Source organism: Anopheles arabiensis, chromosome 2 (assembly GCF_016920715.1).
Source record: "Anopheles arabiensis isolate DONGOLA chromosome 2, AaraD3, whole genome shotgun sequence".
Classification (NCBI taxonomy): domain Eukaryota; kingdom Metazoa; phylum Arthropoda; class Insecta; order Diptera; family Culicidae; genus Anopheles; species Anopheles arabiensis.
Window position 1 is genome coordinate 36,834,442 of NC_053517.1, and position 16,365 is coordinate 36,850,806.

The 16,365-nt window shown below is 47.8% G+C and overlaps 1 protein-coding gene across 7 annotated transcripts in view; it reads left to right on the forward strand.

The window, feature by feature from the left end:
• LOC120898244 (protein roadkill) overlaps positions 1-16,365 on the forward strand; it is a 70,851-nt gene that overhangs the window by 44,886 nt on the left and 9,600 nt on the right. For 5 of the 7 annotated variants that reach the window (XM_040303810.1, XM_040303808.1, XM_040303809.1 and 2 more), the window contains one exon: positions 4,720-4,873. In XM_040303810.1, the coding sequence (XP_040159744.1) occupies positions 4,720-4,873 (154 nt within the window). Of the gene's footprint in view, positions 1-1,300; positions 1,515-4,053; positions 4,591-4,719; positions 4,874-16,365 lie in introns of those variants that run through there. The other 2 variants (XM_040303806.1, XM_040303807.1) reach the window with 2 other exon arrangements.

Below are 16,365 nucleotides of genomic sequence, written 5' to 3' on the forward strand. Positions count from 1 at the left end.
TTTGATCCCCGGGGGCTGTTACGCTGGAAAATATGCCAACCTTCTGGAGTGTAGCGTATCGGAAAGTTATTAGAATGTAATTTATTTACGCATTCGGGAGCTAGGGACGGCCACAGCGGAGCGACGGTGAAGGCACGAGAGTGTGTGAGTGCAATGTGGAGCAGTGTTTGATTTAGTGGTCGCATGGTACCGACCATTAATGGGTTTATGGACCGTGTGTCGTAATCCAAGGTCACAGGTAACGTTTGCCATGAAAAATCGGGGGGTGCTTGGAGTGAGACGCGTCACATGCTAAACAACAGGTCAATGGCATTTCGGAATTATGGTTCATCCTTGGTTGTGTTGTGATAGCATGGTTAACTGAACGTTAATCTTGTCTGGTTATCTGTTTAACAACTGCGCTATCTAAAAACGTTTGAAAAAGCGAAACGGAATTGCTGTTCACTCTACCAAGCAGGCAAAAACCAAATTCTTCCAACAGCTGCTCTCTACCGCCAACTTTGATCCTTTGTGCGATAGCTGTCAATGCCGAAGGATGGGCCGCAGTCGAAAACTTCAGACATTTTCTTTTGGACGGACGGAGCAACCAAACAAAAAAAACCGCAACCATACGTAACCCTCAGGAAACTTGTCTCGGCCGATGCTGGTTCTCCTCGAAATAATGTAATGAACAGAACGAAGAAAAAAAACGGTACAGTAAATGGCAGTTGACGGAGGTTCAACGTGCGCCACGACATTCGGCTCGACGGCGAGATGGCCGACCCGCGAGATGGCAACACTGCGGAACAGATGAGCCTCGGCGAGAGTTCAAGAGCGCACAAACCGCACACAGCGCGCCACCGTGCCGACCATGATACCGCGACCAGAAGCAAGCGCGCCTGGTGGAGCGAGTGAGAAGGCAGCAGGCAGCAAGCAGCACCACCGTGCTCGTAGCATGATAACAGCTAGAGCATTAATAATAGTGCCCCGTAGTAATAGGTAGTAGTAAAACGTGGAATTTCTAACACGCACACACACACAAACGCGCGTGCAACATTTGAAAAATGCCAAAGAACAGAACGAAACCCCGTTGTTGCTGCGGTTCGGGTAGCAGGATCTCTCTGCTGAGTAATCTGCGACGGTCGAGCTCTCTTTCTCTCTCTGTCTCTTTCTCTTTATTTCGCTCTCTCTCTCTCTCTGAGCAACATCTGCAAGCGTGCGCACTCGCTTGCTCGCACGCCTCACTCACTCGCTCGCACGTACAGCGCAGCACGGATGGGTTGAGGTTGGGTCCGCGAGCGCGTTCGCTGGCGCTGGGCTCTCATTCGCAAGCTGTTAACGAGCGTGTGCGTATCGCTTTTCGACGACGGTCAGTGTGGCTGCGACTTGTCCGCCTGTCCGTGTCCATTTTTCGGTTCGTTCGCTCGGCTTTCGTTTCGCCGCCATTCCCCTTCCCGCGCATTCCACCTTTTGCTTGGTCGAAGAACAGCGGGCGTGTGCGCGCGCGTGTGTGTGAGTGTGTGTGCTCAAAAAAGGTGATTCTTTATTCCAGAATGTGGAGTGTGTGTGGTGTAACTAAATGGCGTTTTAACGCTGGCTTACATAAATCCCTTACGTGTGTAGCGAAGTGCAAAGAACAGAACAACAACAGCAACAGTGAAAAGATGACACTGTGTGCACATCGTGTGAAAGAAGAGCCCTCGGTGTCTTTCTGTGTGTGCTGCTCGTTCTAATACAGCCATATGCGTGTGTGTGTGTGTTCACTCGCATATCTCTCGGTGTGTTCGGCCAACGGCGATTGCTTTGTTGGATAATCCAATGAATAAGAATCAGGAGATGCATGCTACTGCTGCTGGTCCTGGTGCGTGGCAACCGAGGCAAACATACAACCCTATGTGTAACCTCGTTTTAATCACCGTCCTCGCTCTCTGTCCGTTGTGTGGTGCGAAGAGGAAACGTCAAACTGGTTGCCCAGTTTTTGTGACCGCTTCCTTCACAGTGACATCGCTAGAGAAACCATTTTGTGTACGGTTACATCGCCCTTGCTCGACCACACAGCCGTTCGTCCAAGTGGTGTGTTTATAAAAGGATGGTTGGGGTTGGCCCCCTCAGTGCTTTGAGCATGTGTGTTTGGTGTATATGTGTGTGTGTGTGTGCATACGTCAGAAGAAAAACCCCGTGGTGCAAATCTTTTGGTTTTGCTCGCATTTTAAGGACACCTCTACACAACGACAGTGTGGTTGTTCCCCTTTTTGCTTGCTTTGTATGGGAAATGTACAGTTTTTCCCCTCCCGTACTTTGACTGTGTGTTGGGAACCATCTATCTCTCTTTCTCAATCGAGCGCTCTCTCTCTCTCTCTGGCTCGCGCGTGTGCTCACGGTATCGCGCTTGCTCTTTCGTTCCCGCCGTCTCGCTCTACTCGATTGTGAAACGTCAACTCGAGCCGTGAGCACGAATGAGTTCCCGAGAATCGAGTGGCTTTGTTGTGAGAGAATTACGCTGAATTCTATACAAATTACTTGAACCTTGAAAATTGCCGTGTGGCAGACGGCAAGCATGTGTGTGTGTGTGTGCTTTAAATGCACTTATGAGGAATAAAACGATTTTGCTATACAAATTTGTATCACGCGATTATGTTTTTTTTTCCGCACAGCAGTTCCTATTCTAGCAACTGATGTGAGATCATTCTTCAACTTTCTTTTCTGTGCGCAGTCTGGGCTCGCACGGGCAGAACTCAGTTCGAAGAAGTTCAGAGTTCGTGCCTTTCCCTAAGAAGAGGGCGAAGGTAGTGTGTGCGGGCTGTGAAGGGTTCCTTTATGCCACATACTTTTAAATAATGGTCCTTCGATTGGCATTTCCTTCGTTCTTCTTATTGCACACGCGCTGCATGGTTTTGTCCTGAGTGGGATGTTTTTCTCGAACGAAAAGTGCCTGCCGAAAGAAAGTAACGCTCATTCGGCAAGAGAACAAGAGAGAGAGAGTGAAGGAGACAGATAATCCGTAGGAAAGAGAACATGAATGGACTGACAAATGATAAATGAGCAAATAGGATTTTCAATCAAAAGCTCACCTTTCGATGTGTTTTTTCTTCTGACATACAGAATTCATTTCTGCCAGAGGGGGGCTACAGTGTGGTTGTGGGTTTATCAAATGTAACTTTCACAAATGTTACGCCATACCTAAAACACTGTGTATGTGGATGGGGGAGAAACATTGCGCTTGTGTAGGTGCAGCTGTATGTTTTATACAAACCTCGTCGTCGGGAGAAACCTCCTTCAAATCCTAAAGGATCAAGGAGAACTTTTAAATGAGAGTGACTCACAAGACAGACAGATGGCATATATTGAACCTTTTTTTGTGACAAGATTACGAACGATTCTACGGTCCAAAAAGTGAGACAGCGAGATGAAGAGGATAAAAAAAGGAACACGGCAGTATGAGTGTAGGAAGCAGATGTGAAGTGAGTGTGCTTGTATGTATGATTCCACATGCTAAGGAGCGTAATAATAATTTGGTTATAATTTTATCCACGCAAAGGTGTGCGCAGCTTATCGTTATCGATAGCAAACCGAGATGCACATAAAACATGTGTGCGCGTGTGTGCGCGTGTGTGCGCGATTTGGCTCATACACTCAACATGGATCATGAATTGCAAACGAATGCAATCGAACAAGGTGTCAGTTGTGTGATAGCTCGTCGCGCTATTCCCAGCGTACGCGTGTATGCATGTGTGTATGTTAACAGGAATGAGTGGACGCTGCATCACCTTGCCGATGATGGAAAAACGTTCTTCCTGTGGCAATCCTGTGGTCGGTCGGTCGGTGATATGTGTGTTGAATCTGTGGATATCCAGTATGTGGGGTGCCATAGTGTTCGTACCTGAGACGGTGTTAGTGGTTGGCCAATGGCTTACTTTGTTCCCATCAAAACAGGGTTCAGTTCCTAAACTTTATTGAACAAGTTAGTGGTGAACTACATGACACGTTGAAAAGTAGGAAGTGACAAAGTAACCATTGCTTGTCAATTACGCTTTCGTGCTCTAATTCAGAATTTTCCTTGCCATTTTTCTTTAGCTCTTTCTCACTCTTTGCGCCGTGAAGCAGTAGTATACGCGGCTGTTGTTTGATGTTGCTCAAAAGCTAGTGTGAAATATAGGTAGTGCATCTAAAATTCAAATCAGGCGAAACAAAAAAAGGTTGTCCCGTGTGTGCGTGTGCGTTGTTGTGTATGTGTTGAAGAGAGCACCATTTTCACCCTATTGGAATACAATGACGGTGTGTGACGTCGAGTGAAAGATTCGGAACTAAAATCCGAAAGGTTAAAACAGCAACCCCCTCGGCTCCCCGAGACAAAGGGTGTTTCGATTTCACCTCACCGTAGAAAAGCCGCGTTTCGTGTTTGACACTTACCAGAGAAAAGCGGAACCCTCTTCACAGCAGAGACGTCCGTCACCAGTATCGCCACCATCACCACCACCACAACGCTTTAGTGCATTTGGTGCGAAGGGAATTTTCACATGTCGGGTTCGGTTCCGGTTCCGGTGGTGTTGCTTGCGTCGCTGGTCAGATGACTTCCGAGGAGACGAACTGGCTTAGCTATTACACTGTGAGGTACTGTCGAAGGTCGCGCCCGCACTACCAAACTTTGAACAACTAAATTGATATCACAGTTCATCGACCGTATCAGATGTGTTTGCCTGTTTATTTCATGCCCTATTCTCTGTTTTCTGTTTTTTCCAGATTGCCGGTAGTTAGTGACTGTCCGGCAGGTCAAACTGCTAGAGTTACATCGAACCTGCACTCGTCCAGTAGCACCATGGCAAACAGTAGGGTTCCTTCACCCCCGCTGCCGGAAGTCAACACACCGGTGGCGGAAAACTGGTGTTACACTCAGGTTAGTTCAACATATCCTTACTTGAGATCATCACAATGAGATCTTTGTGCTGGCAATAGCACAACCACTTAATGCTGAATGCAATCTCGACTTATGTGTTTTTTTTGGGGGGCATCATGAGGGCACACACGCTTCGAATTAATTTTGCAATTCCAGCGCAAAAGCTCCCCAGAGAAACGTGTGTTCCTTTTCTGCACGTGTGTTTTACACTTTTTTCCGCCATTGCCTTCAGACTAACGACCTTCCCTTGCGCCCTGAACCGACCGCACGTCACTCTTGAGCGAGAAACAGAATCATCGCCGCATCATTGTTGAACTCCCTACGCCGCTGTCGCCGCCGAGCCCAAGGAGTCGTCCGTTCGCTGTGCGCGGTACACCTTGAGCTCTATAGTTTTGCAGCACAGCAAACCAAACACACGGCGATACACACACACAAACCCACACAGACACACGGGTGCCCGTGGGCCTTCTCAAGCAGAACGTTCAACTTCTGCGTTGCGGAAGGACCCTGAAAAAGCATTACGAGCGCGGAACGACGACGGTGTTCGGACGTCTTAAAACGAGCTTGAGGGTTGTGTGAGAAAGAGAGAGCGAGAGAGAGAGAGAGAGCGAGAGCGAAAAGCACTGGGAAGGAAGCCACAGACAGAAAACCGTTTATACCCTGGCATGCTCTTTCCCCCCCAAATGGTTGTTCTGCGGTGGTGTGTGCGGTGCGGCGCGGCTGGTTTCTTTTGCCGGCAGATATATCGAACTGATTGGAATAATTATTTGTCTGCGTATTTTGCGTGCTTCTTCGTGACGTCCCCCCACCCCCACCCCCTTGTGAGCTGTATGCGATAGAGCAGAGGAGGCACACATGCTCCAAGGTGCTTCGATGTGCAGAGCGGCAAAGCGCGTAATGATACTGCTTAAACCTGTTAAATTCGTGCTAACTTCGTGCACACGAAAATGGAACTGGAAGCGTTTTAATATAATATATAATTCTTCCGCTCCCATCCCAATAATTCCTCCGCTCTGGCTGGCTTTTTTATCGGCTAGTTTGTTTCCCTAACTATTCCACTTGGGTGCCACTCTAATGTGTTGGGGCTCTGCTACTCTCTGCTCCATTACACGAGCAATGACCCCTTGTGCGACAATGACAACGACCGGCGGAGCGAACCGATCAGTAACCGGAGGGGGGGAGGTGGGTGTGGTGTACGGCAGTATGTTTGATGCGAGCAGCATAAATTATGTGTGTGTGTACACTCTTCATCGAGGGTGGTGGTAGCGCGTCCAGACCAATTCAGGGGACCCCTTCTTTTAATAGGATCGTTACACTCTTCCAACAGAGCACCAAATGATGGCCCCTAGTGGGCTAGAAATGGACTTGAAAAGGCTACTTGAAATTAGACTAGAGGAGGGTATACTTTGAACGCTCTACTGTAGTGCAAAAGTACACAATAGAACCGGAAATGAGGCGCGGTATGTGATGTTAATGACTTATCTTCCTTGTGTTTCCTTGGCTTGTGTTCCACTGCTATTATTTTTATAAAATTGGCGAGCTTTAGGAAAATGGGTTGCACTTTGCAAAGGGCCAAAGACGACCTACCATCCAAAGCAACGAACTCACAAGCTTACCAGAGAGCTTTTTAAAATATAGAAAGCAATTTCACACCTGACACACACAGTGCCAACTAGCTTCAATTGTTTTTGCTCCATGGAAACTAGTCACCAACACCGCCACCACCACACCACGCAACCACACATCAAACCACACCGAAACGGCGAACCTTACGCTCTTGAAGCGACAGGAAAGGGAAAGAAAGTAGTTCAACGTCTTTCGCTGCTAGACGACGGGACGACCAATATGTGTGTGCTCGTGGCGAAAGGGGGGAGAGGGCGGAGGTGCCTCTATATCCCATCGATACCGCACAGAGGAGAAGATCATCACCGTGTGTGGCTATTGCTTTTTTGGTGTTCTATTTGTAGAGCACATTCCCCGGGTCCCGCCGGCGTGTGCAAGAAGGGCAGCACGGAACACGGTTTCTTCACGCTTTTCGAGAATGCTCAGCGAAAGGAGGTTCTCGTATGTTATAAGCAGCTATGCTCGTCAATTTCTCGCCCTCGCTTCCCCTCTTTCGGCGATACATAACTTCCATCCGACACACGAAGAGGAGGGGCAGAACGAGGCATTGCTTTCCCCCAGCGGGCAAGGGTTTGGTTGGTCGCCGTTTCTGCTCGATTGAAGGTGTATTTTCCATTTGCCCGTTTCGAATCGTTTCCTTCTCCGACGGTGTCTGACGACGGTGTGTGTCCTTCTCTTCCTTCCATCAGCCCCCTTCCTGGCCAATTGCCGGTGCCGCCTATTGTGGTGCACGTATGTGTTATGTTCTCGATCCGTGGGGTCGTGTTCTGTTTGTACCGTGACGCATGATGAGAGTTCGTCGTCCCAAATGATCCACCCGGCCTGAGTGTGTGTCTGTGTCGCTTTTTCACTGTGTTATGCTTTGGTCCATTTTGTGCCGGAGTTGTTCCCTTGGGATCGAGCCGGGATCATCCGCTGTACGTTGTGCTGCACTTTGCTTTTATATTCTTTCAGTACGTTTTGCTGAGGGGGGAAAGGCGAGGGGACACAAAAGAGGGCACTCGGTGGGTGCCGCGAGGGGGTGCAGTGCCGGGTGTGCCCTTCAACTGGCCAACTAACTCCTATAGCGAAACATTCTGTTCCTTGCTGCTATATTATACGCTGCTGTGCGCTCGTTGCACTACTTGTTCACCTTTCTTCTGTTTTCGCGGCTCGAATACAAGTCGACGACTGCTGCTGGTGCTTGGCTGCGTTTGCTCAAGGTAATTCGTTGAACTATTGCCGGGACGACGCTACGATGATGACTGGTCTCTCCTCCGATTTCGTATCCGCGTCTTTCGCACGCATCACTTCTGATCCAATGGGTGCAGCGAGTGGAATTGTGGAGCAATCCTCTACTGATTATGTTTATAAAATCGAAGAAATTCTTGTTCCTTATACAAAACCTTTTACTTGTCATATTTTAGGCGGAAAAAAGGGATAAATCATACATTGGATGTGTTTGTAACTGGAGCAAAACGTTGTTGCCTTTGCCCACAACACATTCAGTACAATTGGGCAGGTTTCCTGTAGAAGAAGAAATGCGATCATCCATAATCATATCTTAAATGAGTTTGATATGCGCTTCTGCGTGTCCGTGCCTCCATAATCTTTATTGCTGGTGTGATGAAAACCCTCTACTGAGGATAAGAGTGTTGCTAGCAATGTTGTTTCCGGATCGTTATTTATGCAGCAGTGGGCGATGAGGTAAAGAGAAGTAAAGAGAGAAAGAGAGAGAGAGCGAGACTTTTCTTCTTCAAACGACTGGCGGCAGAAGGCAAGACCAAAAGAAAATCCAATAGGAATGTAACGCGAACGAGATAATTGAGTTCGCGGCTCTCTTGCCTTTGGTGTCGTCTCCCGCAGAAGATGTGTGTGTGTGTGTGTGTGGGACTCGCCTCCGCGTTTTGCCGCCTATCCGTGTCCTGTTCTGTTGGTTGGCACCCGGTGGAAGCAGCACAATCAAGTCGGTTTAGGTTAGAAGGAGCAGGCTGGGTGGGGCGACATCTGGTGGTGGGCTGATACAAAAGAGAGCGAGCAAAGTCCCTGGCAGTGTGCTGTGGAGCGAGGGAGAGCGGTGCGTTTATGTGTGCTACTGCTGCTTGCCTCGGGAAGATCGGTCGACACTTTCAAGGCCGAAAGGTTCTTGAACCACGCCGTCCTCCGGGTCCAGAGCCAGCAGTCCCGAGCTTCTCCGATGGCGGCCGTGGCTTCGGCTTCAGTGCTTTGGCTGGACGAGGTTTGGTATTGGCTTTATAATGATTGCAAGCGTTATACCGCAATACCCAAGACGAGAGCTTTGTTCCCCTCCCCCAGTCCGCACAGCAGTCAAAACCTTCCTTTGGTCCTTGTGAAGCTATATGTGCCATTTGTGGAGCTCTTTCGTGTTGCATCTTTTCGTTGCTCGGGTTCTCTGTTTCACGTGCGAGAAGGTGTCTCGAAACAGCACAAAGTGTGAAATGATTCTTCGTTTTTCTAACGCCTTTTGAAGCCGAAACGATATCAATCATTCTGGGTAGAGCAGAATTCTAACAAGATTTCGATCGTTAGTGTAACACCGTGGTCCAAAAATAAAACGAATCTCAATGATTCATATCTCAAAGCCCCCTCCCATGTCACGTCCGTCGTATCTTAATGTGGCCAGAAAAAGGAAATTATCACTCGAGTTTCTTTTTTTTGGTACTTTATTGCAAAAAACCCACCGATGAATTTCGTTCGCTCCATCACGCATCCATCTTGTGGGCTGTGTGATTGATTAGCGATTCGATAATAATGTCCATTTTTTCCCCCACTCTCCGCTGCCATTGCCAAACCAAATTTGACCTTCATTAAATAACGATTAGAGCCCCAAATGCACACAAATACATGCATGCGTACACTTCCATAACGAACGATAACGACCTTCAGGGAAGGATGAAGAGACGGGCAAATGCTTCCCAAACTCTTCGGTGTGTTTATTCCGAGGGTGATTTTAATGATCTATTTTTCAGTCGCTAATCGAAAGATGGTTGCCTCGCTAAAGTATTGTAATTACTCAATAATCGCTGTGAAGCAAGCTGTTAGTTTATGTTAGCCCCTTCGCAGACAGTGGCCTGTATCATGTGTGCATTTCAATTAATGCTGTTGACACCTGTTACGAGCAGGAGGAAGCATATTTTCAAGTACGCACTTTACGCGGGCGACGCTACCCTTGACTCTCTCGCGCGCGCCCGAGCGACTGCAGACGAAGGACGAGCTTCGATTTCCAATCGCGCATCAGTGTGTGCCATTTGTCCTCAGAATATCCTTGTCTGGTTTGGTTTGCCTCTCTTTTCCTCTGTGTGTTGGAGAGCAGCCTTTTTTATTTAATGCTTTGTGACCCTCGTTCACCCGCTCTCTGCTGGGTTCTGCTGCCGATGGTGCTGGTGCTGCTGAAGGTGACCACTTACCGACCAACGCGCCGATATGTTAAAGACGACGATGACCTGCCGGTCTCGCGCGATACAGTTTCCGTTGTTTTATTATTTTTATACGTTCCATGGCGTGCTCTGTGTGTGAGTGTGTGTGTGTTTTACAAACGTTGTTGCCATAGGCCGCCACGAGCGAAGGTTAATTTTAGCAAGAAGTGTCTATCAGTGCAAAAAGAAAACGAAGGTATTTTTCGCCAAAAGCTCTCTCTCTCTCTCCCGTTCGCGCTCTCACTAACTCTCTCTTTCTCCCTTACCATGAAGGTCACGACAATTTGTCGCTAAAATGCCCTTCAGAATACGCAACGGTCTTTCGCACGTCATTGTCAAACGTCGTTTTGGAATTTTGCCTAGTGAAGGAGAGCAAAAAATAAAAAGGAAACTAACTAAAGCCGAAGGACACAAAACATGCAGGGCAGGGATGATACAGTTTACAGATGAGCTGTTTATTTTATGATGAAATGTTGTTTTCTTCTCTCATTCGGAAACCAATTGCAGCACCGTTCGTTTCAGCTGTGGCTCATCGCAGGGTTCTGGGTAAGGGTAACTATCTTTAAGGGCAGTTGTTGGCGAGCTCTCTTCCCAACGGCCTTCGAAATGGATTCAAATGTGTTCTGCTTTGTGCCCTCGAGCAGTACTGCAACACATGCTCCTCCCTGGATAGCTGGTAGGAAGGGTAAAAGCGAGAGTTCATGGCCACGCTAGGTACACGAACGCGAACCTGCAGAGCCAGATGGGAAGCGAAGGCAACACCATCCATGCACACCACCCAGTCTCGCCTTTTCACACGGGGTATGGAACAATTTTCAAAGTTTTAATGTAAACGAAGGAATTGGGTGGAATTTCGATGCGAAAGAAGGGACCGGGACCGAGGTAACAGAATGAAGAAACCAAATACTTACAAACGCGGAATGCTCTTATTCGTTGCGGTGTTTGAGGTAGAGCTGTTGGCTTTGGGGTTTTGTCAACCGCAAACACGGTTCTTCTCGTTGGTTGCGTTGAAATTTCGAATTGGAATTGAATGCGAAAAAACTGTTTTTCAGATCATCGCCTTTCGAAGGTGAAACATATCGAATCACATGTGCAAACACAATGTGTTTTCAAGGTTAAACATTTTGCCTAACGGCAGTGACCCCCCTTTTTTGGACGGTGTTTACCTAAGTGTGGCCTTAGTTAAGCCGCTTATGGATAGCAGCGTTTGGCAACGTTTGTCTGGAGCCCTGTTTGTGTCCTGTTGACTGTATCTGGCCAAGTTCAAACAATCAATTCAAAGTGTCGCAGAATCTCACCTCCCTTGAGAGGAGGGAAGGCGCAGAGCGGACATAAACCGCAAAAGAATACTGAAAATGTCGCCAGGTTATTGACACTGGTGCGCGTCCCGCTCTGGCCCCTCTGGGTGCTTCTTTTGCTGTAAGCCACGATACGAAACTTACGACGGTTCCACTGCAGAAGAGCCAACAGCAGCGAGATCAGAATCAAACCACTCTTTCCGAACTCCACGCCACGCCAGTAGTTGGTGTGTGTGTATGGGTGCTGATACGTCTGGAAGAGTGTGTGTGTGTGTATGTATATCGATTCTCGAGGGTCAAAAGATACACACGAGCTGAGCTGGTGGATAACAAAAAGTAACAACATACAAATAGCGTTGAAGAGCGAAGCGTGAAGAAAGTTCTAACGTAATCATCTTCGTCGAAGAAGAAGCGCACGAGGCGAAAGAAACACCATCATCATCCTCATTTATGTGAAGGTGCGTCTCTTCGCTCTCGGCACGGGGGGACACAACGGCGCGCAACGGCGGCTGGTGGTGCTGTGTAACGCGCGCACTGTGGTGTGTCGAGGTCGATGGCCACACTCAAACCCCCCCTTCTCGTTGGTGTGTGGGATTGGACTGGAAATTCTTTATTTTGGGTTTTATTTTCTCCCGTTGGTTGTCGGTTTTTTTGTTGAACATTTTGCAAAAAAAAAAAACACTTGTGGTGATGTGCGTGTGCCCATTCCGAAGCGCAACGGTGGCAATGTACGCGTTCCTTTCGGTACGTGCAAACTCTGCTGCCCAATCTTATCTGCTTTCACATTCCAAACGATTCTTCCCCCTAAAAAAAAGAAGTTCCCATTCTTTCCAGTGGCGAGCTTCTTTTTCGGGTTCGGGCTGTCGATGATGTGGTCGTCGTGTTGATACATACTGTGTAATATGTCCTTTTCGCTAACTATTAGCGAAAACAAGTTATGGCGATTTTAATGCGCTTTTCTCACACACTTTCTTAATTCCGAATACTCCACCAAGCCTTTATGTTGAGCCAATGTGTGGTATATAATATGGCCTGACATGTGTTGATATCGTCAAACGACCACTGTGTTTTGCCGGTAGGTGAGATGCTATCAACTCCTTCTTTCATCACCCCATCCCGAGAACTCCCGATGCACGCCTACCGATTGTTAGCTAACTGCTGATGTTCCAACGTTCTGTGCCGCTGTCGGAGAAAGAGCGTAGAAAAGCGATCGAAACGATGAACTACTCTGCCCACCGAAGGGAAGCAACGGAACGCGGGGTGGGAGGAGGAACGGGGCACGTCCCCACGCCCGTGTTGGTGTTATGCTTGTGCGCCCGAGTTCAAGGTCAGTTCGTTCTATCGCCCCGCGAGAGTGTGTGCGATAGCTGGTCGGTGTGTGTACACCCCAACAACCCCCCTTCCACCATCCGTTAGCTCCACCATCTCCATTGCTGGCACTCTCCTCCTAATGATATGGTGTCCGCACACAACACATGGGTTGGCATACGATTTGTTTTGTGAACCTGCTGCGGCGGCTGCTGCTGCTGCTGCTGCGTTTTGACGATGCACACGGCGTGAGTGAGTTAAATATGTGCACGCCCCAGGCCTGTGCATGGGGCTGTAAAGTCGTCCCTGTCGATAAAGTGGCATCGCGGCAATGTGAGAGGGTGTATGTGTCGCTGGGAGGAAAGGTGGTTGCACTTTATGGAGCGAGCGCCTCGCTCCACAGGTTCGATCCTCTCGCGCACCAAGCTGTGCAGGGGGAAGATATTGTTGGAATATACCATTTGGTGAAGGTACAGAGGACTTTACTGTTGTTTAACTGTTTTTTTTTTATTTGTTGGCTATTATTGTTCGCTGAAATATGGGCGATTAATTTAATTTTATATACATGAACGGCTGTAATTAACAATCAAATGTATCTCTATTTTAATTTCTTCTTACAAAGATTGAACATCAACTTCAATCGAAAGATCATCAACCAGTAATAAACCAATATTTTACAATTCTCAATCAATAAATGACCATGTGTGGTGCTTAACACGCGAAGCAGTCAGCTTATATTTAACTCTCATCGTCACTGTTCGCCATTAATCTTGGTTGTGATTAATCGCGCAACCATTTTACTAGGCGTTGTTTTTTTGCAAAGATGAACGTCCTAAAGATGCACGTTACGCTGTGATAATAATGGGAAGAATTAACAACCTTCTCATTAGTAGAGCAAGTGAACTAAATCATTGGTTGCCTGGAAATGCTTAGCGCGTTGGCTGTTTCACACCCGCCGTTCGCTAACGTGTTTTATGCTGTCCCAATGTTGTTTTCCCTCGCTCTTTCACTAACTTGGGCTGAATTAGAAGAAAACGACGAGCCAATTATATCTCTATATGGTGCTTCTTGCTACAGTTGTTGTGGTGATACAGTTTCAAATACAACCACCCACTAGTGCTGCGTTTGATACTTCTTCGGGGGGAGGGAGTGTTATTATTACACTCAGATAGAGTGTGGCTGGTGGTGAGAGAGGGTCATCGATCTTTTCTGCTTTCGGGCAAGTTAAGGAAGAATATTCTATTCCATTCCGTCTTGTACAGTGAGCGCGGGTAAGGGAACCAAAGGGTGGCTTCCATGTGTTGTTGTGGCTACGATGAAGGTAGCGAAGCGCAACCGAAAAGAACGGTTAACGATGGTAATTGCAAAGGAAACACATATTAAACCAGCCTCAACTACCACCTCACACCCCAGTACCGTCGAATAACTCACTGGTGTGTATTATGTGCGAGTTCCGATGGGTTTTTTTTGGCTTTTGCCTCAACTTCCTTCTCAACAGCGTTTTGCTGGGCTTTTAGAAATGCTGTTAAATTTGTAGCCACCTCGAAATAGAAATATTGGACATGCGAGAGAGTCGGAATGAGCGGCAGCAGCATTACTTTGCATGTTTTTTTTCTTGTTCTTGTTCCTCATATGAGTAAGTTGTTGGGTGTTTGCGGCGAGCGATGCTCTCACCGTCGGTTATTCACGGATGGTTATGCGCTCATCAGTTGATTTCCTCCTCCTACTCCAGGCGTGTTTGTGCGCTCCCTGCCAGTGCGCCTGCGGAAGGTATTTACGCGATCAGAATACTTTAAAACACCTTCTAGCGCTCGCCCTCTCAAGCCGCGCACGCTCAGCTCATAAGCCGGACGACGACCCCCGGATCGTTCGTGTTGGCAGAAGTTGACGACTTCTGGCGCAAACCAAGAAGCCGTTGACCGCTGGAATTGCCCCTTTCTGCTCTTTCTGGTTCTGTGGTTGCTCGTTGCGTTATTTATCATTCGAAAAAAATCTTTCTGCGTTTGTCGGAAGAAAGCGGCTTGCTGTGCCTTGCCCACACACCACACAACGATGATGATGGTATCGGGAAGACAGACGGATGAGACGGATCAAACCGGCGGCAACAAACTGTGAGATGAAAACAGTTTGATAATCTGTTCGGATTGCGCTCTGGACCATCGCACACATTACTGCCTGTCAAATAGAAAGCACAAGAACGGTGTAAAAAGGTGGTAAGGTTTGCTCCTAATTTTCATAAGTGTTTTATGGATCAAACACGGTTCCAATCACTTCGAAAACGTAAAAAAAGCCGAGATAAAAGCCGACATTTTCACACGCACGGCCACTACAGCAGCGTCATGTACGCAGACGAGCTTCGTTTGTTGGTTCACTCCATTGGGGAAGCGCTAAGTACCGGAAATCCATACCCCTATAGGAAGAAGAAAAGCGCGTACCGAAGGGAGAGGAAAATGTAAAGAGAGAGAGAGACAGAGAAGGCATAGTTTTTTTTCCTGTACATATTTGTGCATACACGCAGTCCTGTTGCTGCATAACCACCGACTCAATGTGCCCCCCCCTTCCCTCCCGCCCTCCAGCGTCTCAGGGTATGATAGAGGGAAGCGGGGAGAGGAGTGCGAACTTGGCTGCCGATAGAAGCGCTTTTACATCAATTATGCTCCGGTTCCGTCCTGCGATTTCTCATGCTTGATGGGGTTTTTCCTCCCTTTGCTGCTGCTGCTGCTGCGTTCGTTGGTGGTGGGCAGGTTTTTTCTTTCTTCTCTTACTTTTTTGTGGCCACCAGCCAGCCCTTCTGCTGCGTTACGTTCACTTTCTAGCCGGAATTACGCCACACCGCGGGTAAAAGTGAGTGTTTTGAAAAAAGGGCGTTTGTTGATGCGTTTGTATGTTGGCGCTGTTGCTGTTGCTGCGGCTGCTTTCCCAAGCGAGTGGAAAATCGGAAGCCATACCACGAGCCTCCTCCTCCCATCTTACCCGCTTGATAAGGTTGGGGGGGCGTGTGGGGGCCTTGGCCATAAGGTAAAAGTGGAATTTCTAGCGAAGAGGGCGTTTTTCTTCCCCCGGGCGGAAAATGGAGAAAGAATTTGGATGCTTCTGTGTTGTATGTGCGTGCGTGTGTGTGTGCTTCCGGTGGAATAACACGTTCCTTTTGGAATGTTTGTTTTTTCTTGCTGTTGGTGCTGTTGTATAAAACACACATTTTTGCTGCTCAAAGTCAAACCCAACATGTTGCAGAAGAGAAAAAGTGTAACGGCTGTGGTGCACCCTGCTTCAAAAAAATGCTGCCTTTCATAAGTCTTCATTTACACACACACACACACACCCATAACAAAGAAATAATGTCCACCGACAATTACTGGTTAAGCAAGACAAACCCTGTCCTTTAAGCTCTGTTTCCTTGAATCAAATGTTTGGCCCAAAAGAGAAAGGAGGAAGTGCAAAACCGACCAATGAAATAATCGCAAATGAAGATGAGCGGCATTTGTTAGGGGAGGTGGGACCAATCATGCCTCCCACGATCACCATATCATCCTCATCAGCGCCATCATCATCATCATCGTGCATGTGCGTGTGTGTGTGGTTGCTTATTATTGTGGTTGCTGTGTTACACATGCACGCAGCATAAAAGCGCGTGAAAGTGAGCGAAGAAACGATCGGAAGCTCAAAACGAAAGTGGTGCCGGTAGCAGCGCGGTTTAGATAAATGATTAAAGAGCGAGAAAGAGAGAGAGAGACAGACAGACAGAGAGAAAGAGGGAAGGAGCGCACAAAAAGGGCTACGCGTGTGATTGTGTGTAGTTTCGCGGATTTCGCTAAGTTTGTTGTTAGCGAAGGTTTGCTGACCCTTG